This window comes from Morone saxatilis, unplaced genomic scaffold, assembly GCF_004916995.1.
Source record: "Morone saxatilis isolate NCDOM2014 unplaced genomic scaffold, NCSU_SB_2.0 Contig24, whole genome shotgun sequence".
Lineage (NCBI taxonomy): Eukaryota > Metazoa > Chordata > Actinopteri > Moronidae > Morone > Morone saxatilis.
In genome coordinates this window covers 21,233,234-21,255,135 of record NW_023339807.1, presented here as the reverse complement: position 1 = coordinate 21,255,135, position 21,902 = coordinate 21,233,234, and the positions used below count along the sequence as shown (strand labels likewise).

The 21,902-nt window shown below is 39.4% G+C and overlaps 3 protein-coding genes across 6 annotated transcripts in view; all 3 read left to right on the top strand.

Moving 5' to 3' along the window:
• Positions 1-557: 557 nt before the first annotated feature.
• Positions 558-5,752, top strand: LOC118335853 (lysosomal thioesterase PPT2-like). The gene is made up of 8 exons (XM_035672325.1): positions 558-919; positions 1,706-1,859; positions 2,639-2,734; positions 2,914-3,021; positions 3,639-3,722; positions 3,830-3,914; positions 4,470-4,524; positions 4,716-5,752. The coding sequence occupies exons 1-8, from the start codon at positions 602-604 to the stop codon at positions 4,857-4,859; spliced, it is 1,044 nt and encodes a 347-aa protein (XP_035528218.1). The 5' UTR covers positions 558-601; the 3' UTR covers positions 4,860-5,752.
• A 1,282-nt stretch (positions 5,753-7,034) lies between these two features.
• si:ch73-95l15.5 lies at positions 7,035-20,197 on the top strand. 4 transcript variants are annotated; one of them, XM_035672324.1, is made up of 11 exons: positions 7,158-7,438; positions 9,107-9,334; positions 9,422-10,434; positions 10,890-11,036; positions 13,258-13,335; positions 14,509-14,613; positions 15,409-15,558; positions 15,731-15,898; positions 16,669-16,821; positions 17,092-17,283; positions 19,238-20,197. In XM_035672324.1, exons 2-11 carry the CDS (start codon positions 9,163-9,165, stop codon positions 19,340-19,342), a joined length of 2,283 nt encoding a protein of 760 aa, XP_035528217.1. In that variant the 5' UTR covers positions 7,158-7,438; positions 9,107-9,162; the 3' UTR covers positions 19,343-20,197. The 4 variants fall into 4 exon arrangements, with proteins under 4 accessions (XP_035528215.1, XP_035528216.1, XP_035528214.1 ...); XM_035672322.1 differs by lacking the exons at positions 7,158-7,438; positions 19,238-20,197 and adding an exon at positions 7,035-7,120 and having other exon boundaries at positions 17,092-18,625; XM_035672323.1 differs by lacking the exon at positions 19,238-20,197 and having other exon boundaries at positions 7,156-7,438; positions 15,731-15,874; positions 17,092-18,625.
• A 349-nt stretch (positions 20,198-20,546) lies between these two features.
• The window catches only part of ccdc105 (coiled-coil domain containing 105), a 6,901-nt gene continuing 5,545 nt past the window's right edge, over positions 20,547-21,902 (top strand). The window contains exon 1 of the mRNA XM_035672776.1: positions 20,547-21,400. Within this exon, the coding sequence (XP_035528669.1) occupies positions 21,125-21,400 (276 nt within the window). The 5' untranslated portion in view covers positions 20,547-21,124. The remainder of the gene's footprint in view (positions 21,401-21,902) is intronic.

The window sequence follows — 21,902 nt, the reverse complement described above, 5'->3', positions numbered from 1 at the left end:
AAACAAAAAAGAATAGCCTACAAACACATATGCCGATATATCATTGCTGCTTTATATCTAGTCTATATATATACACCTATTTGCAAATGGGCTTATGTTTTTTTTTTAACTGTCTTTGTTCAACTTTATTGTCCTTTTTTCTGTGAATTGTTCTTGTAACTGTGTAAAGAGCAACTTAAAGCCGGAGTTAAAACCTAAATCCTTGTATGGGTGTAGGGCCTAACACATAACATGGATGATAAAGCTGATTCAGATGAACTAGGACCTAATTCAATAATAATAATAATAATAATAATAATAATCATCATCATCATCATCATCATAATAATAATAAACAGACCTAGTCATTTTAAAAATAATGAATATTGTTGTTATTATAAGTGGAATTATTAGCATTATAATAAAATGTTAAATTACCCAATGAGTAATACACATTTTAAATGTCTGCTATAATAAAGATTCATGTTGTGGGTGGGTTAGCTGGGTGACTCATTGCTATACACCATACATAACTGAATGTTGAAAGCGGATGTGATCTTAAACAAGAAGAACAAAACGACACACTATCTGCAGTAGCAGTGATCAGGAAGGAAGCGGGCACATGTGCTTCAATTCAAAACAAAAGTTGAAAGAGATCGATAATTACTCATCAGCACTGTTTAAGATCTCACACGCCTTGAGGCAAAATCTCTCTGTGGTCACTTCTCTCGATCCTGCGTTCTGCTCTTCCAGAGGTCTCACCTGTGACCGGGTAGAGATGAAGACCCCGCAGATCAACCGAGGAGCACCTGTATCGATGCTGCTGCTGCTGCTGCTGCTGACAGGGGTTTGCATTGACGGATACAAGCCTGTCATCATCGTGCATGGCATTTTTGATGGACCGAAGCAGTTCAAAACACTGTCTATGTATATTACTAAGGTAGGACTTCTCTAAAGAAAACGTGCGTCTGGGAGAGACTTCTGAAGTCCATCGTTCCTTGTAGTCAACCAGTATTAAAATCAGTGGTGGAAGAAGTACTCAGATCTTTTACTTAAGTAAAAGTTATGATACCACAGTGTAAAAAGTCCTGGTTTCAAAATGCTACTTTAGTAAAAGTACAAAAGTATTATCATCATGTGCATGTGTAAAGTACCAAATCTGGGGCTAATTTCAACTGATAACTGGGTACCTTACAGTAATCTATAATAAACCTACATCATAATTTAATCGTTAATTATACTGTGTATTAATAATCTGAATCTGCAAAGTAACTGGTATCTTAAGTTATCAAATGAATGTGGTGGAGTAAAAATATAAAGTAAAATGGGCATACTTAAGTAAAGCGGAAGTACCTTAAAATTGTACTTAAGTACAGTACTTGAGTAAATGTACTTAGTTATATTCCACCACTGATAATAATATAATTTGGCAATGAATGATAAGTTTGGTCCACCTGTTTTTTCTGAACCTTAAAGAATTTTATTCAAAGAAACTCATGAAGTGAAAATCAGCCAGTGGTTTCAAGGTGAGGATTTCTGTTCCCCCTTCATTTTCTATTCCTCAAGATCAGTTTTGTTTTGGAGGAACTTCTCTGTATGTGTGATTAACATCATCAGTTATCTAGCTTATGGTTCGCTGGCTGTTAATTGAATCAGTACGACTGTGGTTCTGATAATCAGTTCCTCCTCTGTTACTCAGTTCCTTTTTCTTTACTTTCCTTCCCAGGTACATCCAGGCACTGAGGTGTCGGTGATTGACTTGTATGACAATATGGCCAGTCTGAAGCCATTGTGGAGGCAGGTCAGAGACTTCGGGAAAGCCGTCGACTCCATCATGCAGAAGGCTCCTGATGGCGTCCATCTTCTGTGCTTTTCACAAGGTCCTCTCTCCCATTCACATAAACACTGTATGCACACACTTGCATGCACTTTTAAACATACATACACAAGCCTTAAAATATAATGAAACTGTTGTAGGACTCTTGAATTAGACTGCATTAGTTTTAACTAGGTGTACCTGATAAACGGACAACCGAGTGTATATCTCTCAACAGTCATTTCTGAAGGCGTCAGTCAGTCTGCCAGAGACCAAGCTAAATTCTCACTGTGAGATAATTTACACAAACGTGGATGTTGTATAATTTTTACATGCTGCCTACAAGGACAACAGGAGATCACACAGAGCAAAAAGGGACAGAGTGTCTGTTTCCTGAAGGTCAATTTAACAAAATAATCACCATGAGTGTTGGAATATATAAACAGTGCAATAAACAGCGCGGTTGAGGACATGATGTCTTATTTGCCTTTCACAAGGTCTCAATCTATATATACACATACACACACGTGTATATATAAATGCATACATTCATTCATAAAGACATACAACACACATACATAGCTGCACAATACAATGCAAATATAGACATGTAAAACAACAGACACACACCCTCTCTCTCTAATACACACACACACACACACACACACACACACACATCACACATATTAAAGTTGAGGGACAAACCACAGGCCTTCAACTTCCACTTCCACATTTCTTTCGAGATAAGTACCTTTTTTTTTTGTAACCAAGTAGCTCACAGTTCAGTTATGCAAACTTGTCTGAGAAATGTTGTGACCCCTTTGTCCTCTCCTTTTTTCTAAGGTGGTCTAATTTGTCGAGCACTTCTCGCCACGCTTCCAGACCACAACGTCCACTCCTTCATTTCGCTGTCTTCACCACAGGCTGGACAGTATGGAGGTCAGTGAGCTTCATTTTATGTTTTATGCATGTCTGTATAACCCTTGACCTCCAGGGAATGATTGATGACATTTTAGGAATGTCTGATGATATTTAAAAACTGCTGTTGAATTATGAGAATAGATTTTTAGTATATCCTAAGTTGCAAAATGCTGTATTTTCATGGTTTTACTCCACAGACACAGACTACCTGAAGTGGGTATTTCCTGACTGCATGAAGAAGACAGTGTTTCGTATTTGCTACAACAGATTTGGACAGAAAGTGTCTATTTGCGACTACTGGAATGGTGAGAATGACTCAACTCAACTTTATTTATATAGAACACAACCAGTGTTGGGCTCACAAATTGTAATTTATTACAGATTAATCGTTTGTTTTCAAAAGTAGTATTACTTTACTAATTACTCCCTGCCCATGTCCTTTTTCCCCAAAATTCTAACTTTTCATGTGTGCCTGTGAAGCAGTTTTTGTCTACAGCCTATGAATCCAGGGTTAGTTTGTATGATGATGATGCTTGATTTTACTACCTGATTAATTAGTTTGTCAAACTTCAATCCAGAATCAAATATGATACCAAGATTTTTTTTTTACATGTGATTTAACAGATGAGTTCAATTCTCATTGAACTGGAGAACGTTTGCAGCCACAGTTGAATGAAGGAAGAGGTCTTTAATGTTTGGAAATGCAGAAAATATTAAAGGACCAGTGTGTAGGATTTAGTGGCCTCTAGCGGTGTAGTTGTAAATTGCAACTCCACTGCTTCAGCCTGCCCTTTAAATCATGAAGGAGAAACTACAGTGGCTGTGAAATGTGTGTGAATGAAAACACGCACATGCACATGGCCCTTTAAATTCTCCCCCTAAAAGTTACAACAGCAGATATATGTTAATATTTTCTCCACAGACCCTCACCAAAGGTCCCGCTTCCTGCAGAGCAACAGCTTTCTGGTGATGATTAATGGAGAAAGACCTCACAGTAACATGAAAGGTAATGGAATTAATTACTGTCATACTCTATACAGCACTGTACAGTAAATATGTGTTTGCTGTAAAAGAACAAAACTAAACATGCATTTCTCCAATTCACCACCTCAGTATGGAGGGAAAACTTCCTGCGCATCAAGAAGCTTGTGCTGATTGGAGGACCAGATGATGGCGTCATCACACCATGGCAGTCCAGGTCATTACAGTTTTACAACTCATATACACACTGTTCTAATGATAAATTTATTGTTTCAAGGATAAGCATCATGTAAAGAAAAAGGATGTCATTCACATAAGCTTAGATTAAGGTTTTGTTTCAGAAAAAAACAATACCTGTGTTTATATATTTATATCAATCTAGCAAATAACATATTATATACACAGTAGACCCAATACTGATGAAAAAATAGAAATTGAACGCACTGGTGTTTGTTAACAGATAACTTTATTTTAGATACATATTTTATTTGCTTCTCTCCTTACCTTATCTTTAATTGATATTTAATTGTGTTTTATAGCCTGAAACATAACACTTTTATCAATATCTATCTTCTCCTCTCTGGATTGTGGGACAAAAATAGGATTTTGAATGTCACCCCCAGTGTAAATAATGCCATCAGCCTTAGGTAGAGACAATGAAGCAGTTACCAGAGCTTTCAAAATGTGCTTTGAGGGAACTGTTTAGTTAAAATAGCAGCAGACGTTTCAGGACCTCTTTACTTGGATTGACTGTTTCCTCTTTTCTACACAGCCACTTTGGATTCTATAACAACACTGAAAACATTATAGAAATGAGGAACCAGGACGTAAGTTGCAAACTAATGTATATATTTCATTGAAACTCTGTCGAACCCTACACCTGTGGTACATTTTTATCACTTCTATGTTTACTGGAAACCCCTTTTTCATTTTTACTTCCTCTGTCAAAAGCAGGATACATCCTTTCTACTCCTATTTTTTAATAACCCGTCCTTGTCTGCTTTCCTCCCACTGAAAGTTTTACAGGAACGATACATTTGGGCTGAAGACGCTGGACGCTCGTGGGGACGTGTCGGTGTGCGTTCACTCTGGAGTGAAGCACGTTCAGTGGCACTCAAACTTCACAGTGTTCAGGAGCTGCATAGAGAAGTGGCTCACATAAAAATAACTCACCTACAGACTGTAAGAGAGATGTTGAGCAGGTTATACAGGGTGCTATTCAACTGAAATAGACTATATAAACTGTAGAAACTGAAACTGACTATAGAAACTGTACAAAGATGTGCAGATGATTGATATTTTAGAAACATTTGACCCTCCCACACACACACAAAATCCTATTATTACAATACATTTTTCATCACAAATCCTATTACATTAGCAGTATCTATAGTTTTGTAGATGATGAAATCAGATATATCATGTTTCCATATCATAATATTGCAGGTTTTCTTAATAGATTATAGTGGATTTTTTGCCTTGTGAAGCATCCCAGTGAGTTCAGTTATGTTTTTTTATATTTCACACCAGTATCATATTCCTTTTTTTTGCTATAACCATGACAAATCAAATACATTTTGCCTCACACTTTACTAATAACACTTTAAGTAAGTGCTTTCTTCTAAACAAAAGGCTTTAATGTGCAATCAAAAATCTGTGGTCTTGTATTTTCTAGTGCTTTGAAATTCCCTTTATAGAAACATCCTGTAATGGCCCTATAATATTAGGGTTAATAGCCTAAAGAGACACAGTGAGTCATGCATAATGGCAATACAAGAACAAAGACCAATCAATGACTGCCCTCTAGTGGACATTTGTGGTACTTTAGAGTCTCATAAAGGGGGATTTCGCACTGCAGCACAGAACAATAAAGACTGCTTTATCTTCCACTCTTTGGGGGGGAAACTTGTTGGCATCTTCTGCCACAAATGCACCATGATGAAGAGTTTAAACTAATTATGTGTGACTGTTGTATCTGTTTCTGCCTCATGTAAGAATTTCAGAATATCTGAAATGTTGTACTTTATATCTGTATTAAAGTGATTTGTAGAAACATCAGTCTCTAATTTTTCACGTTTCAAGCATTATTTGACACTTTTGCCCCAACTATATAATTTATACTCTAATTTTTACCTGCTCATTTAAAAAAATTGTCAAGTTTGTTCAAAAAGGTATTTTGTAGTTTTGTGGGACTCTGAAATATGATGTTAACTACAATACTGTGGAATGGTATTGGGATGTAACAGATGACCAACTTCATAACCGCATGTTAACCCTGCAAGCACTGACTGTCCAGAATAAGAAGAATAGAAACCCCTCTTTACATTGTGTAGTCCAGTACATCATTTCTTTATCAAACCTTATATTTTGAATTGTTCATGATATTGTCAGAAGTGTTGATTCTACTTTTTTCTTGACAATGTAGCTTGTGTTGTTTTTGTATTGGACAGTCTGTTATGTAACTGCTCCTCAATTTAAGTACAGTAACACAAAATTAGAGGCACATTTAAATATAATACAGACTAACACAAAAGTACCACAAAGTACATCCTCAAAACTGGCAGAATTTAGTCAACACAGACACAATTAAATTAGTGTCATTAAAAACGTTTTAAATGATATAAAGTCATCTTAACCGACTATCTGTGTTTTATCTAATGTTTAAATGTCTTTTAACACTTTCAAATTCACTTAAATAGGCTATCTCCTATTTCTTTTGTTGAGATGTTTATGTAGCTTGTCCTGATAACCTGTATAGATAATAGTTAGCCACGACACTAGTGTATACGTGATGACTCTTTTGCCCTTTACACATGATTAGATCACAGCAGCAAGGGGGAAGTGGTCAATCAATTAAACTAATTGATTTTCCTTAATGAACTCATTCATAGGGGTTGTGGGTTATATATTTCCCAATCAGTTCCAGTTAGTCCGCTAGATAATTAGACTAGATTATTCTGAGATACTATCCCATAAGAAAAACTAAGTATTTTATAATTATTAAAATGTTCTTGCAATTTTGAGGTATTAACGCATAAGATTAGATCCTTTCTGATTTCCTTCTGCAGGACAAACTCAAAACAAAAAGCCAAAAGAGAGTGAAAAGACGCTTCCGAACTTGCCTGAAAATTCTCACATTTTTAAGTGTTCTTAAGTATCAAAGTAATCTGGTGACAGTTGTGTGTGCATCCATGGGTGCACTGCAAATAGAAACTACTAATAGTGAATTCGGCACACTTTTAAGGGTGGCAATATGCCAAAATGTACATAAATACAGGCTAAAACAATCGGTGAGGAGTGCCAACAGGACCCGGTCTCCCCCCGCTCCCCTCCGTACTGTGGATGAGCTGCGTGTCCACGGTCTCATCCGGTGTTGTGTGCAGACCTCCTCCCCTGTCCTCTCCTCGCGCTACAACCAAACAGGTATGGCTGATGACGTCAGCAAGGTGACACCCACCTTCTCTTCTTCTTCTTCTTCTGCAGCAGCTCCGGTGTGTTGCAACGAGACTCCAGCTCAGTTCCCGGTGGAGATTTTTCTGTCAGAAAACTTGTTCCCCTCGGCTAACTTTTGTTGTCTGTGTGTCTGTGTGTCTCTCTTCCTCTGTGGACGGACTTTAACTTTATTTATTTTTTTTTTTTTACCACGTTCAGTGCGTAAAAACGCAAGTTGCGCCTTTTAAAACTCTCTGTATGAAAGCTCGCTGTGTGTTTGTGAATCCAGCCGGAGCTGAACGGAGAGAGGTGAGTGCTCTCAGTGATATTCCTGCATGTTGAAACACCGAAGCTCCTCTTTCACAGGCTGGCCTTACTTTCACATTGACTCGCTGCACCTCAGTGGCTTAAAATAGCATCAGATAGACGATAGTTGAACTATTTTCCACTGGATGATGAAGAGATTCCCTTTGGAAACACGTCGCATGCTGTTTGTGTTTCCCGGAAAATGAGTACTGCCTTAAATTGTTGTATTCAAACAGGGAAAGGTCGTGGATTATAACCACTTTTATGGTTCTAATTCACAGTTTTCGTGCACAGAAAGCACATTTTCATGTTAAATTCATGCCCCACCATGTCAACTGTGTCTTAAACGGGTTAAAATGATTCAAGGATGTCTCATATTTGATTTAAAAACATTTGCGGACGCCCTGCGAGAGGCGAAAGGTCCACGGAGAGACTGAGTGTTGAAGAGAAAGTTTCATTCATGGACAGTCTGACTGAATCCACTGTCAGCGTGGCTCAAGGTCGACGTGTCCCGCCCTGTGGGAAGCTACTGTAAACACACAGCAGCTGTGAGCTCCAATAAACCGGCCAAAACATCCATACAACACAATCATGAGTCAAAGCACCAGGGAGACACTTCATATGTCAAACTGATTAGATTAGATGGCTCTGTTAAACTTCCTCTGACCTGCTTTTAATGTGAAAATGAAGACTTATTCAGCATAAACTCCAAGAGGCTTTTTTAAAATCAAACTGGCTACAAGCCATCTTGATTTTAATTTAAAAATTGGCTTTCTCTTGCTCCTTCCTATAACGTTTACTGTGACAATAAAGTAGGCTGCAAACTCAACTCTCATCCCACCAAAAGGGGTCACAAGATAAATGTGACTTTTCCAACTTCTCTGTTATAATTCACCCCTTATTTTTTTAACAAAGCAAATGATAAATCACTTTTGTTGAACTGCTTACAACTCGTAGACCTATTAAACCCGTGATGAGAGGTTAAAGTCACTTTGTTTTCACTTTGTCCTCGATGCCCTCCTATAAACCGTATGCCACTGTGGCCGTGGTGCCCCGCTCTCTGCCTGTTTTGTAATTGTTTGTCCCTGTCCTGCCTTTGTGCCCTTTGTAACAGTAATATTAAAGATGGACGACGTGACAGCTCTCTGAAAGTGAAGCCAAAACATCTCGATCACTCTCTGGTGGCTGACTGCAGTGTTAGGTCATGAAGCCCTCTGCTAAAATTAAAAAAAGTCAATACACGTCAGATAATCCTTTTCCTGAAGGTAGTTTCTGTCATTTTAGGTAGTTGTTATCATGCTGATAAGATAGACTTTATTCAACCCACACTGGGGAAATTCACTTACTACAGCAGCTCCAGATACAACACAACAGATAAGAAAATACACATTCAATAAAAAAACAGAATAGAAAAATACAATAAAATAGAAAAAATAGAATAAGTGTATATGTGTGTATTACATGGGTTGTGTTTGAGTTAATTGTATATGTTAGTTTTAAGTCACAATTACAGTAATTAGTAAACCAAAGTATCAGACAAAGGTTTTTTTCTTTAAGGCTTTTCTTGTTTCTTCTTCTGGTGTTCATCTTGTGACCCCCTCCTGATTCCCAGGTTGGAAACAGCTTCTTTAAATGCATCCATGCATGTTTGTTTTCTGTTTTAATCCACAGGGAATTTCTAAAATCCATCAGACACCAAGGGGGAGAGTATCGGCCCTCGATCCACGATGTCCTCCAGGGGTAAAAGCGACTTGTGCCGAATATGTGGCGGAGCTCTCCTGGGAAACCAAAGGCGGTGGCTGTTTGGGGGCCAAAATAAGAAGACTGGTCAGTCTCAGACCCCGACAGAGTCCCTGAGAGGAGGAAGCCTGTCCCGGTCCTCGCAGAGCAGCCCCTGGGGTGAGTCTGGAGCATAAGGAAAAGAGAAAAGTGTTTGAGCTGCCTGCTGAAAAGTCTGAAGTAATCTTTATTTTTTACTCTTAACAGGCAGTACGTTATCTCTGGGTTCCTCAGTGTCTCTGTCCAAGTCCCAGTTATCCCTGAACTCCCCGTCCAAAGGAATGGATCTGCTCTCGGTGTTGACTCATATACTGGGACAGTCTGTACAGCGGGGCAGCGGGCAGGGGGAGTTTGTGTGTGGCAAATGCGTGTGCATCCTCGAGCGGGTATTCAAGTTCGACTCGGTGATAGCCAGGGTGCGGGTGCTTTCGTCTGAGAAGCTGCAGAAGCTGGTGCAGGAGAGGGACAAGATCAGACAGTGGGTACGCCAAAACTACCACCAGAGACACCCACGGGAGTTCCAGAGCCGGGGCAGCACCAGCGAGGAGGATGGCGAGGCGGAGAAGGAGGGCTACAGGGAGATGCTCAAAGAGAATATGGCACTCTCGGAGTACGAGTGCTGGTCCGAGAAGTGGGACACGTGTCCGTATTTTATAAGAACGGGTAAAAGATGTAAAAAAGGCAAAGGATGCGAAGGCTGTGATTCCTTACGGGTGTCCGACTCGGATTATGAGTCCGTTTGTGGGGTTCCTCGCAACTTGCCTTTTCAACCCTTCTCCCCATTGGCATTATCACGGGACAAATCCCAGAGCATGCCCCTCCACTGGCAAAGGGTGCCATCCATCAGCTCCAGTCCGTCGTCACTGGCGGGGTCCTGTCTTTCCTTACAAGCATCTTCTCGCACTGCGTCTATTCAGTCTCTGGACTCTCTTGACGGCAACGACCCGTTTGACTCCCCAGGTGTTCAGTCAGTCAACTTTGTGCTGAAGGAGTTGAGAAGCATTGAAGGAAAGCCGGTCAGTTCGCCATCGGGGAGCAGGATCCCAGTTTTGGGCAGGAAGGACGGGAGGTGCTCGGGAAAAGTTGGAGAGATGGCGTCGCCATCAGTGAACAGGGTGCTGAACTTTGGGAATGTGGAGAACGGAGGGGATGAAATGGATGAAGAAGACGGGGATGTGCTAACAGAGCTGAGGGACGAGTTCATGCCTCTTCATCGAGAGGTGAGCATGACCAGTAGTTCTCCACCCCTAAACTGAGACAAATTAGACCACGGGTAAGGTTGATAAGCTTTTGTCCCAGGGTCCTCCATCTGATAGGATTGCTTTTAGATGTTTTATAACAGAAAGTGAATGAAACCCATGACCAATATAGTGATACATTGTGTGATAATGGTGAAAATAAATGATTCCCCCTTTCTGCTAGGACCCCAGTTTGAGAACCACTTCCATAGACTGTGAAAATGTACTGCATACATGAATGAATGAATGGGAGAACTCTGACCAGGTGCTGTGTGCGCTAGTGGCTGTAAATATTGACACAGTGGCCTGCAATACCTAATCCGGGAACAACTGAGGCCAATCCCGTGGTGCAACAAGATCAGAACTTTGCGAAACCACCTGTTTTTACTTAATAATACCAAATTTCATGTTAACTATAAACTCATTCCTCATTTCAGAGCTCAACTGGCAGGGTTCAACACGCCGTCAGGCACCTACGAGGCCAGCTGGACCAAGCCGTGTCCCGCATCAGGACCCTGGAAGCCGAGCTGAAACATGGGAGGGGCCAACCAACGGAAGTAAACGGATCAGAAGACTGGGCCCCTGTAAGTATTCAGTTTGTTCTCTCCCACACTCCACTTGACAAAGGGAACGGGTTTATTTGCTTTTTTTGCCAGCCAGTTAGCTTAGCTTAGCATAAAGACTGGAAACAGCTTGCCTGGCACAAGTTGCTCTTGTGTACATTGAACACACAGTTTCAACAGTTTTACAGTACAAACTGTTTTTCTTGCTGTAATCAGCAATTTAAGTGTCAGTGATGGAGGACAAAATTCACAGTCCTCGTTCTGTGGAAAAATACATTCCCAACTTTAGCTTTAAGCTTTAGGTTTTCCAGTTACAGCTACAGTTACTGTTCCTCCACCGCGTCATAACACCAAAATATGTGTGTACTAAAATACACTTTAGGATGCATTTCAGAATCAGGACTGTAAAGTTCGTCCCCAAACACTTACATTGGAGCCATGATGGATCTTAAGTAATGGCGACTATGAACACGACAGACGACATATACGACAGATGTGAAAAAGTGTACCTGAAACTGTACTTCAACACGTTAGAACTTGTTTAATCCTGTACAAGAAATAGTGTGACGCATGACCCCTCGTAAAAAAACAGTTTCCAGTTCTTGTGCTAAGCTAACAGGTTGCTAGCTCTAGCTTTATATTTAGTTAAAAGATATGAGAGATATGAGATGTAACTTGGCAAGAAAGAAAATAAGTGTTTCAAAATGTCGAACATTGTCAGTGGTATAATTAATTTAAAAAAATTGATAATAATATAAACAGTATATAAATCAGTCTATAAATAGATGAAATATAAAGATATTTATTTTTAATATTGATTAAAAAAAAGCTAATCATACATGTATAAACTTATTAATAATCTGAAATTAAATAAATAAAGTGGAGATTGAATTGGTGTTGTGATTAAAAAAAAATGTACCCACACAGTTGATATTTTTTTACCAGCTGTCGTAAGAGATGATTGCCTCTAACCATTTTTTACACAAGAAAAACAGGTTTATTGCACAGCAGCTTCTCAGTCGCACGTCCAAACAGCTCCTTAAACCACTCTGTTAATGTTGACTTAGCACACATATAACATTGTGAAAGGAATGGAGGGTGGGTGTTCTGTGTTTTATGCCTGTGGAAGGGTGTGTCAATGTTTCCTCATTTACAGGTGCAGATAAAGACTCACACACACACACTCACACAGACACACACACAAACACAGCCTCTCTCTGGAATCTTCCCCGACCAGCGGAGTTTGCCCCAGGCTCAGTAGTCTTATGATAGAGGATATCATTAAAAGGTCTCTCAGCTGCTTTATAGAGAGTGTGTCCACATGATCTAAAGGCGCTGTGTTCACAAGTTGAATATTAGTAAGAATTCATGTGAAATATGTGTGAGTAGCAGCAGGTTTAAACATTAGAGGCATTCAGTACGCGCACGAACAAATCTTTATCAACAGATTGTCAAAGTGAACCGACTATACTGAATCACCATTGTTATTGACTCTATTGAATCAGTAGCTCAGTGATTCACATTACGTTACTTCTGATATCTGAATCTGATAACTCTAATGTAAATAAAAGGCTGATGAGCTATTAACCTCATGTGCAGTGCTTGTAGAGGTTATTTTTTTCTGAACTGAATATAACAGACTGAATGCATGACTGAACTGAATACAGTCAAAATCAGTGCTGAATATCACAGCATAGAAACGGTGATGCCTTCACTTACTGATTTATATACCAAAAATACCTTGATCAGTGAAGCACTGACCTAAAAGATCTTGATTAGGGCTGAAAGCCATTGATTATCTTAAAATAAAATACCATTTGTGTTTTTGTTACCTTAGAATGAGCCGTTTTATTTACAGACGCTTGCGGGTCACCTTCCATGGAAGCCACTATATTGAACTGCCATGTTTTTACAGTGGCCTACAGGGGACAAACCGCCGGTTGTAGATAGTGAATGTAATATTTGGGGGTTTTGGACTTTTTATTGGACAAAACAAAACACTGATGACACAAAAACAATACAAATTCAATTTCTTCACAAGGTGCCAAATTTGTATTGTTTTTGTGGACTAAATGATCAATAGAGAAAATAATCATTAGATGCAGCCCTAAAAACCCAGCCCTGTGGGATCTAGAGTATATTTCACTCAGCCTTACCCAAGAATCATGAAATGAACACCACAGTTTCATCTACTGCTCTGACTTTTAAAAGAAACTGTCCTTTGTTTTCCTCTTTCCTCCAGTTGGTCCAGGAGGAGGGTGGCAGTTCCCTGCTGCAGGGCCTCGGACACTCCCTCCACAGCCGGGAGCGTCTGATCCAGGTGGGTGAGGTGATGAGGGGAGACAGGACTCAGTCATGCACACAGCATTTGGATCTTCTGCTCCTGCTGGGGCTCTGGCTCAAAGCTCACTGGAATGTTGTTTGTCTTTGAAGTCACTGTACGCCCTTAAAGTGACAGTGCCAAAACTGCATTCACTGGTGTCTATTCACCACATTGTACCAGTGAAGTATGTTTTCTTAAGCTTTGATCGTGACTGCCCTTATTTTTAGCTGCTTATTACGTTGATGATTTACAGCAGGAATTGTATTGGATTGTTGTACGTTACTCTGTATGAACGTCATAGCTAAGTGGCTAAAGCAAATAGGGCTGTCCTATCAAAGCGCTGATTTAAAAAAAAAAAAAAAAATTCCAGCCTGTTAAAGATTAACAATGAGTGATTGTATAACAAAGTCCCTGCTGTAGGAAAATGTTTTGCAGTAGTGGCTTTATTCACTAATAACCTTACAATACATAAAATAAGATTGTATCTATAAAGTATATGTTTTCGTGATGAGACTTTAGAAGATTGATACCATACTATTTGTCTGTTAAATGTGAAGCTTAGCTTAACTTAGCTTAGCATAAAGACTGAAAGCAGCTATCTTAAACTACTGACATGCCGCTGGCTGTAGCTTCATATATATCATACAGAAATGAGAATGGTGTTGATGTTCTCATCTAACTTTTGCCAAGGAAAGCCAATATGTGTGTCAAACTATTCCTTTAACATATGAAAACCAATATTTTTAAGTCCTTATAATGACACCCTCAATGTCAGGACAACAACTGCCTATTTCTTAACTTGTGTAGTGAGTCTTTAAACAGATTTCAGCAGGTTTTAACAGATTTTAGTTTAAGGGTGAATAGATAAGTAATGACTGTGGCTGCTTGTTTGGAGCTGTAGATTTATGATGACACTATCTGGTGGTTGCAGTGGTTTTCATTTGCATACATAACAGCTTGGATCTGGCCTCTACAGTACATGAAGACTTGGCTAAGGGTTATTATGGGCCTGTGTATTGATTCATGATGAAAATAGCTTCATAAACTTTAAATCTTACAAAATCTGCACTGTGATTAGCCTTAAATCTTTAAACTCAAGTAAAGTTAAAATGTTTTACCCTAACTGCACTGTTACATGAGCATATTTCTAACAGCTTTCCTCTCTACCAGGAGTGTATGGGTCTGATCAGAAGACTGTGTGTGGAGGAGGGAGCAGGGACTGAGCTGACCAACAAGCTGACTGAGAATCTGAAGCAAACTCTGTCTGACAACAAGGTTAGAGCTGACGCTGTCCTGATCATTGACGTTGAGTGCTAAATACCGGGTCTGCTTATGATGACACAAATTACCCACTCACTGAAGCGTAGCCGTTATCGGCATGAGCAGGCAGACTTTTGCTGATAGTCATCAGACTCGATCGTCCTGCCCTTGGAGGCTTTTGTATGAGCAGTGCAGGTCTTGTGATGTGTACTTTTTCTACCTCAGGCCTGCAGGAAGTTTAACCAGTTTTGTTTTTTTTACCTCATTTGATTCACATAGATATGTTTGATGAATTAATGCCCACAGACAGACTGTGTTCCTTCCCTCTTTAATGCACCTGAAACGTAGGACTGCAACGTACAATTATTTTCAATATTGTTTCATGCTAATTATTTTCATGATTAATCGTCAAGAATTTGTGAAAACACTGGTTTTTAATTTCCTTTAGCTCAAGGCTCTATAAATGTCTTCTTTTGTCTGACCAACAGTCCAAAACCCAAAGATATTCAGTTTTAACTCATGTTTGAAAACAAATCAGTGTTGAGAAGCTGGAACCAGAGAATGTTTTGCATTTTGCTTTAAAAAATGGACTAAAACAATTAGGAGGCTTGCAATAATTAATTGATTGGTGGTATCACCAACTTATTTTGGTAATTGACTAATTGGTTTGAGTCATTTTATAAGGAAAAAAAGTCTAAAATTGGGGAATAATTGGTATTTTTGCTTGAAAAAACATGATTATTCGATTATCAAAAAAGTTGCCCGTTGGATGTCTCAAATACAGAGGTACCATGTTTTTGTGATCTGTAGGCTGCTCTGGAGACTTTGAGGTCCGATGTGACTGAGAGAGAGAAGGGCCTGGAGAAAGAGATCGAGGCCCTGAGAAAGGCTGGAAGAGACAGAGAGAGAGACCTCGACACACTCAACACCGTGCTGCGGTGCAACCAGGATATTATCAATGTGAGAACACACATACACACACACACACACACACACATTATAAAACAGGGTTGAATTGCATGCATTGTGGTTCAAAACATACACACACCCACATTCTTTGTTCCATACACAGTTCACTCTGTATGTACTTGAAATATTATTCAGTTGGGACTGCATGTTGTTGTTGATCCAGGACCTGCGAGTGGCTCTGGGGGAGAAGGAGCGACTGCTGAAGGAGGTGGAGAAAGAGAGGGAGGTGTGGAGACAGAGGGACCAGGCCCTCACTACGGTCCTGCAGGAGAAGGAGGCTCTGATCCACCGCCTCAAAGAGAATCTGGTGAGCTGTCAGAAAGATGGACAGGTAATGTACGAACACACCGTTGTAATTTCCACTTGGGGGGGTGTCTTTTTAAAATCCCAACCCCCACACACACTTCTACAGTTTCATTTGATCTTCCTCTTACTGTCCTGAAGAGAAGTTAAAAATATACAACAGCAATGTAAAACAGCACTCACAGCAGTAAACTTAACGAGCAATGCAGCGAGTGCTTTTCAGCCTCTTTTCTTTTCGAGAGGAAGACTGCAGGCACTGCTTGGGGCTAAAAAAGATCTTCTACCTCTCCCTGCATACCATATCTCAACTATTTAATGCCTTACCATGACTTTTTATGCAGAGTAGGAATCCTTTGGTGATCCCCATCTGCTTCAGCTTTTTTCAGTGCTAATTACCAAAGGTTAGCATGCAAACACGCTAAACTAATATAAACATTATACCTCCTTAACATCAGCATGTTGGCATTGTCATTGTGAGTATGTTAATATAGTAACTGTGGCAAGAATATTGTTGCAGATTTCTGGTGTTTGTTGTCATATAATGTTTAAATACTAGCTGCTTTCACTGTGCTGTGGTTCTGTATTTGATCCACAGACTTAATAGAAAATATGAGCTTGGGAGAAGAGTTTTCAAATGGCTGCAGTTAAGAGAAAGTTGCAGAGCTTTCGTTCTCTGTATTATTGAATGAGGAGCCGGTTCTGCAGTCCTCCTCCTGGCCTCCGATGAGCTTTGTCAGTAAATATTGACTTCAGTGACCACAGGGAAACTCTTGCTCACAACATGTCATTTTCCTCCAGGCTGTCTCTGACTCTGTGATTGGTAAGGGGTTGGCTGGGGGAGGGGCTCAGCTGGCAGCCTTGTTGGAGGACAGAGAGGGAAACAACGCCACCTTGTGCAAGGAGGTCACCAAACTCAACACAGCCCTGCAGGAATACCAGGATATGGTGAAGGTGAGATTTCATCATGAGGGGAGGAGGAGCTGTTATTTTAAGATGGAAAAGTTACATAATGGGGCTTTTAACTTGTCTTTATTTGGCTGGTATGCACACTATCCAAATAAAGTGTTACCAAATATCAAAATCAGCAGCTGAGACTGGCAGGGAAACCATACTGCCAATTGAGTAATAATAAATAAATTGTACAGAAAATCAAAAAGTTAGCAGGATGTGACAGGTCTTACAACCAGACATAACACAGCAACAACAAATGTCTTTCACCAGAATCAGCAGGAGAGCCACAGTCAGACGGTGTCTTCTCTGACAGCTCAACTCAGAGACACTCGGCAGGAGCTGAGGGAGAAAGAGAAGGAGAAGAAGCAGGCCGATAGAGCCTGGCAGAACAACAGAGAGGACAGAGAGAGAGAGGAGAGGAAACTGAGGGACAGCCTGGAGAAGAGAGACAAACTCATAGAGGTAACGTGCAGGAATCTGCTGCTTATTGTTTTCTTTTCTTCATTGAAAATATTAAATAGCACTGTTTTTTATGAAATGTGTGTATTATATATCCCACCCTGTTCCCCTCTCCTGCTTCCAGATCCCCCCCAAGTTGAGTACCAAGTAGCTTACATGTGAAATGTGTAAACACACAAGATACATTTAAATAAAACATCAAATTACATGGAATATCTTTGACATATCTGCAACAACTACGTCAGTTGACCTGCAACTATTGTGATATTCCGTCATTTGATTCATTTTCCAAGCAAAAATGCCAAATAGTTAATGGTTAAACCAACTATTACAATCATCAAATAATCATTTAAGCAATAAATCCCAATAAAAAAATACCAAACATTCCCTAATTTAACCTTTTCCAATGTGAGGATGTTCTGCTTTTCTGTTATTTTTATCACTGTAAACTGAATATATTGTGGTTTTAGACTGTTGGTTTCATAGACCCAAACACTTTTGCATTAATCAAACAATAATAATTATGAAAATTATAAATAATATTAATTATTTTCCAAATGATGCCTAAAGTAAAATAATGATTAAAACACTACTTATTTGGAGGCCAAACATTCCACATACATGAATTAACAACAGGAAACCTGCACTGATGTTAACTTGCTTGATGGTTTTGTTGTGAAGGCAGATGATATCTCAGTCTGGCATCTGTCAACAGTCCAAGGAATGTGCAGTACAAATGTTGTCATGCCAGTTTGGTTTGGTCCATCTTTAATGATCCTGAAAGGAGCTGAATATGTCTTGAGATGATTCATCAAGTTACTATTGTTGTGCACAGTGTGACATTTCTCTCTTCCACATACCACACAGTGACCGGCCCTGTCCGTGTTTACTGTAGGAAGACAACAAAAGGAGACAAAAGAGCAAGGAGTAAAAATACACCCTGAAGGACTTGAATACTTAAACTTGTTTCTGGTGATGTAGTTTCTATTTTTTACTTCAATAAGAACCTTGAACACCTCCAAACATCAGTGCCAGATTTTACTGTCAGATCCTCAGAATCAATGTTTGATGGCTTTTTATAGACTCACAGTCATGCCAAGAAAAATATGTTGGTGAAAGATTTCAGATCAGCCTCCATAGAACACAATGCAATGCAGCCACAGGATGTATTTTGATTTAAGTGAGAAGGCAAATATAAGGAATTAAATGCACAATATTTTTATTTCTGCCACTAGGGGTCTCTCACATCAAAACAATAACAAAAGGAGAGGTTTGATGATGTTTTGAAATAGTGTGGGATCGTGGGAGTTGTTGTTTTCACCGCCATTGCCGTCATCGCAGTCAGATTCTCGTGTAGTATATTGATCCAGTGGTTTCCTGGTTCATGCTAAAAAATAAACAGTATCTGACTTATTGAAAAATCCAGTAAAATACCGATGCGGAATGGCAGTTTCACCTTTTAAAATTAAGTGTTTCTCCAATGCTCTTGGTACCCCACAGTTCCTGCCACCCAAGCTGCTGCTAATGTTAGCTCAACTTGTATCTGATAACTCAAGATCCAGATGTCTGATAACTAAAATCCTTCATCTAGTTAAAATATGTAGTTAAAAAACGACCATCTAAAAAGTGAATCATAAAAATTTGAATTAAAACTGGATAATGTCAGATTATGACAACCATAACGCTTGTGCAAAGGATGATATGACGCCGTTGACGGGCGATCGGTGAAACGCACCGTTGCCTAAATAAAATTACGTATTTCTCTGAGTTTGAACATTATATAACCTAGTTCTATTTTAATGCGGAAATGTTGCATATTAAATCTTTTTAAAGTAAAAAAAATCTACTTCTAAATGAAAAAGAACAAGAGAAAGGTGGATCAAAGAAGTGAAAATCTGAGCTTTCGTTATGATTACTCGTGATGGGGACTGAGATATTTTATTTTTCCTCAACTTAGCAAATCCTGTTGGATGCAGAGGAGCGGGACCATCTGTTCAGAGAGCTGCAGCAGAACCTGCAGAACAAACGTGAGCCTCTGACCGCCATCAAACACACACTGTGATAGAGGACAACTGAGCTGACAAGATGCAATCTAACTGCACAGAGACGAGATTACTTTTGCACTTTCTGCACCGACCTCTTCAGCATATTTATCGTGGTGTACATTAAGTCTATTTATTTATTTCTACATTTTTTGGGGGTTTGTGTTTGCAGACCTGCCTTTGTCCTGGCGTGGGCCGAAGGAAAGTTTATTCTTCCACAATTACTACTAAACTCTCTGGAGTGAATCAGTAATTTCAGACTTTAGAGAGTCAGACACAGCCTGATTGTTTTCAGTACGGACAGATGTCGGGTCTAGCTTCTTATAGCTGGATGTTTAATACTTGATTTAAAAATCACCTGATTATTGTATTTTTGAATGTTATGGGTCTAATGGTTAGGCAGTGATTAGATTTCATTTCATGCTGCAGGATTTGTTGCTGATACAAACATTTCTGAATGGTATTGTTAGTAGATTATTTAATCAAACCTTTATTTGTTTGTGTGCGTGCGTGCGTGTGTGTGTGAGATCTGGGTACAATATTAATTTAAATCTGAATTTGCCTGTCTATTAACTCTTTGCAATGGTGTCTTTATTGTGTTTGTCTTTTTACTTTCTCAGTACTGTCACTTTTGTTTACAGTGCTAGTTTAGCACTTGTGGAGGGGAATACTTAGGACCAAAATAATATTTTTAACTTCATTTTTCTGCTTTTATATGTCTCCGTCTTTTTTTTTTCATTTTATTTTGGAACTATTCTCAATGATCTTCAATGTGTTTACATGTCTTGTAGCCTGTTGTTAATCTGGGATTTATAACTGGAGACATTTTTTTTTTCCTTTTAGCTCAAGAGAATTAAACACTCTGATCCAAATTACTAATGTCTAGATGCCATTATTTATTTTGTGTTTTACCTATTCTGTATTTCCATGTCGTTTTCATCAATATCAGTGAACATAGAAACACAAGACTCTCTCGGATAATGCAACTATCATATAGGTTTATGTTATGACCGCCAATAATTATTATTTCAACTTAATTTCGGGAAAATTCAGTTTTGTGCATTATTGTGGCATGGCGGATATGTCTAAACACTACAATACCCATGAGCCTCTGCTACCGTTGCTATGGAATAGAAGCTAGAGGCGCGAATCAGAGTGTAGTTTTAAATTGGGGAACAAAACACGGCGCCATAGTGTTAAACAAATAAAATAATAGTAAATAGATGTTAGGGACAGATATTGTCAGTTTTCTCACAAGGACCCACCGTTAATTTTAGCTTTCACCTGCAGTTAGCGGCACACGTAAAATAATTTTAAGCGCTGTGGCGGATCTTTCCTTGCCGAAATGCACCATGGGAGTCGTAGTTAACTTAAACCTTCTAAGTGTCTACACCTTTTGACTTTTTATCAAAGAACCAGATATTTTCTAACGCAGTTGTTAATATGTTGTACTGATGATTCAACCGGGAGAGTTTCGTACTAACCCAACCTGTAGAGTCATGTAACTATATAGAACCAGGGTGGAAATTAATGGTTATTGTACAGCACCTGAAACCTGAAATTAAATATACTGTAATGCCTGTGTTGACTGACAGTGCCCCCTGTCTTCTCCTCACTAACCTATCACCAAACAGCTTTGAGTTTCTAGTTACTTCAGGAACCGTTGCTATGGAGCTGGTACCTCAACACCTCACACAAAGTTCACCCTGAATGCCTCACAGAGCACTAATAATACTGAGTAGAGGGGGTTTGTCATATTCAGAGAGGTAACATTTAATTAGGAGGACCGTGCATGTGAAGGAATGCAGGTCCAGTCGGTGCCCCTCGGCTCTGTCACCATCGGACCGCAGTCTTGGCGTAATGGGACGGTCCGCTCCATCCGTCGGGCGGAGCGCCTGGTGCGGCAGACTCGGGCCGGGCGGTCGGGGACTTGCAGCGCCGCCGCCGGTTTCACCCCAAAGCTCACAGACGGCACAGCGGAAACAACCGAAGATAAGACCACAGGGGAGGAATGTGCAGAGAGTCGTGACTCCATCTGCAAGAATAAGATGTCGAGGCCCCAAACTACAGGAGCAATGGTGAGACACAACACAGACCTGCAGACAGATCTGATCCAGTATGTGCTGCCTGATAAGTGACAAAACAATGTCAGTGATTCAGAACAATACAGACTAAAACAAGTATCTGAAGATTATTGATTAAAAAACTACACCAAAAAACAAGTTTCCAGTCTGTTCTTGAGAGTTTGGGATGAGATTCAAGGTTATTTTATTGCCATTTATAATGAATGAAATGAAAAAACACTGAAAGATGAATTGTTAAGAAATAATTTAACAGCCTGAGGGAAGAAGCTATTTAAAACACACTACACATTACTACAAAATTGCATTAAAAATTTTACTAAAATAACAGTACAGATCAGCTAAATATCAAAAGTAAAAGCATTTATTATACACAATGTCTCTTCAGAGTGTTAAAGTATTACATTATATTACATTATTGGCTTATTATTACAGATGCAAAAACATAGCAACACGTCACTGTTGTTGTTAGAGGTTGCTAATTTGAACTTCTTTATAT

Excerpts from the sequence above, each read along its gene's own strand:
- si:ch73-95l15.5 (XM_035672322.1), top strand. The coding sequence starts at position 9,163 with ATGTCCTCCAGGGGTAAAAGCGACTTGTGCCGAATATGTGGCGGAGCT. Across the intron at positions 10,435-10,889 it reads TCATGCCTCTTCATCGAGAG|AGCTCAACTGGCAGGGTTCA; the intron begins GTGAGCATGACC and ends TCCTCATTTCAG. Across the intron at positions 14,614-15,408 it reads AAACTCTGTCTGACAACAAG|GCTGCTCTGGAGACTTTGAG; the intron begins GTTAGAGCTGAC and ends TGTGATCTGTAG.
- LOC118335853 (XM_035672325.1), top strand. The coding sequence starts at position 602 with ATGTGCTTCAATTCAAAACAAAAGTTGAAAGAGATCGATAATTACTCA. Across the intron at positions 1,860-2,638 it reads TCTTCTGTGCTTTTCACAAG|GTGGTCTAATTTGTCGAGCA; the intron begins GTCCTCTCTCCC and ends CTTTTTTCTAAG. Across the intron at positions 2,735-2,913 it reads ACAGGCTGGACAGTATGGAG|ACACAGACTACCTGAAGTGG; the intron begins GTCAGTGAGCTT and ends TTTACTCCACAG.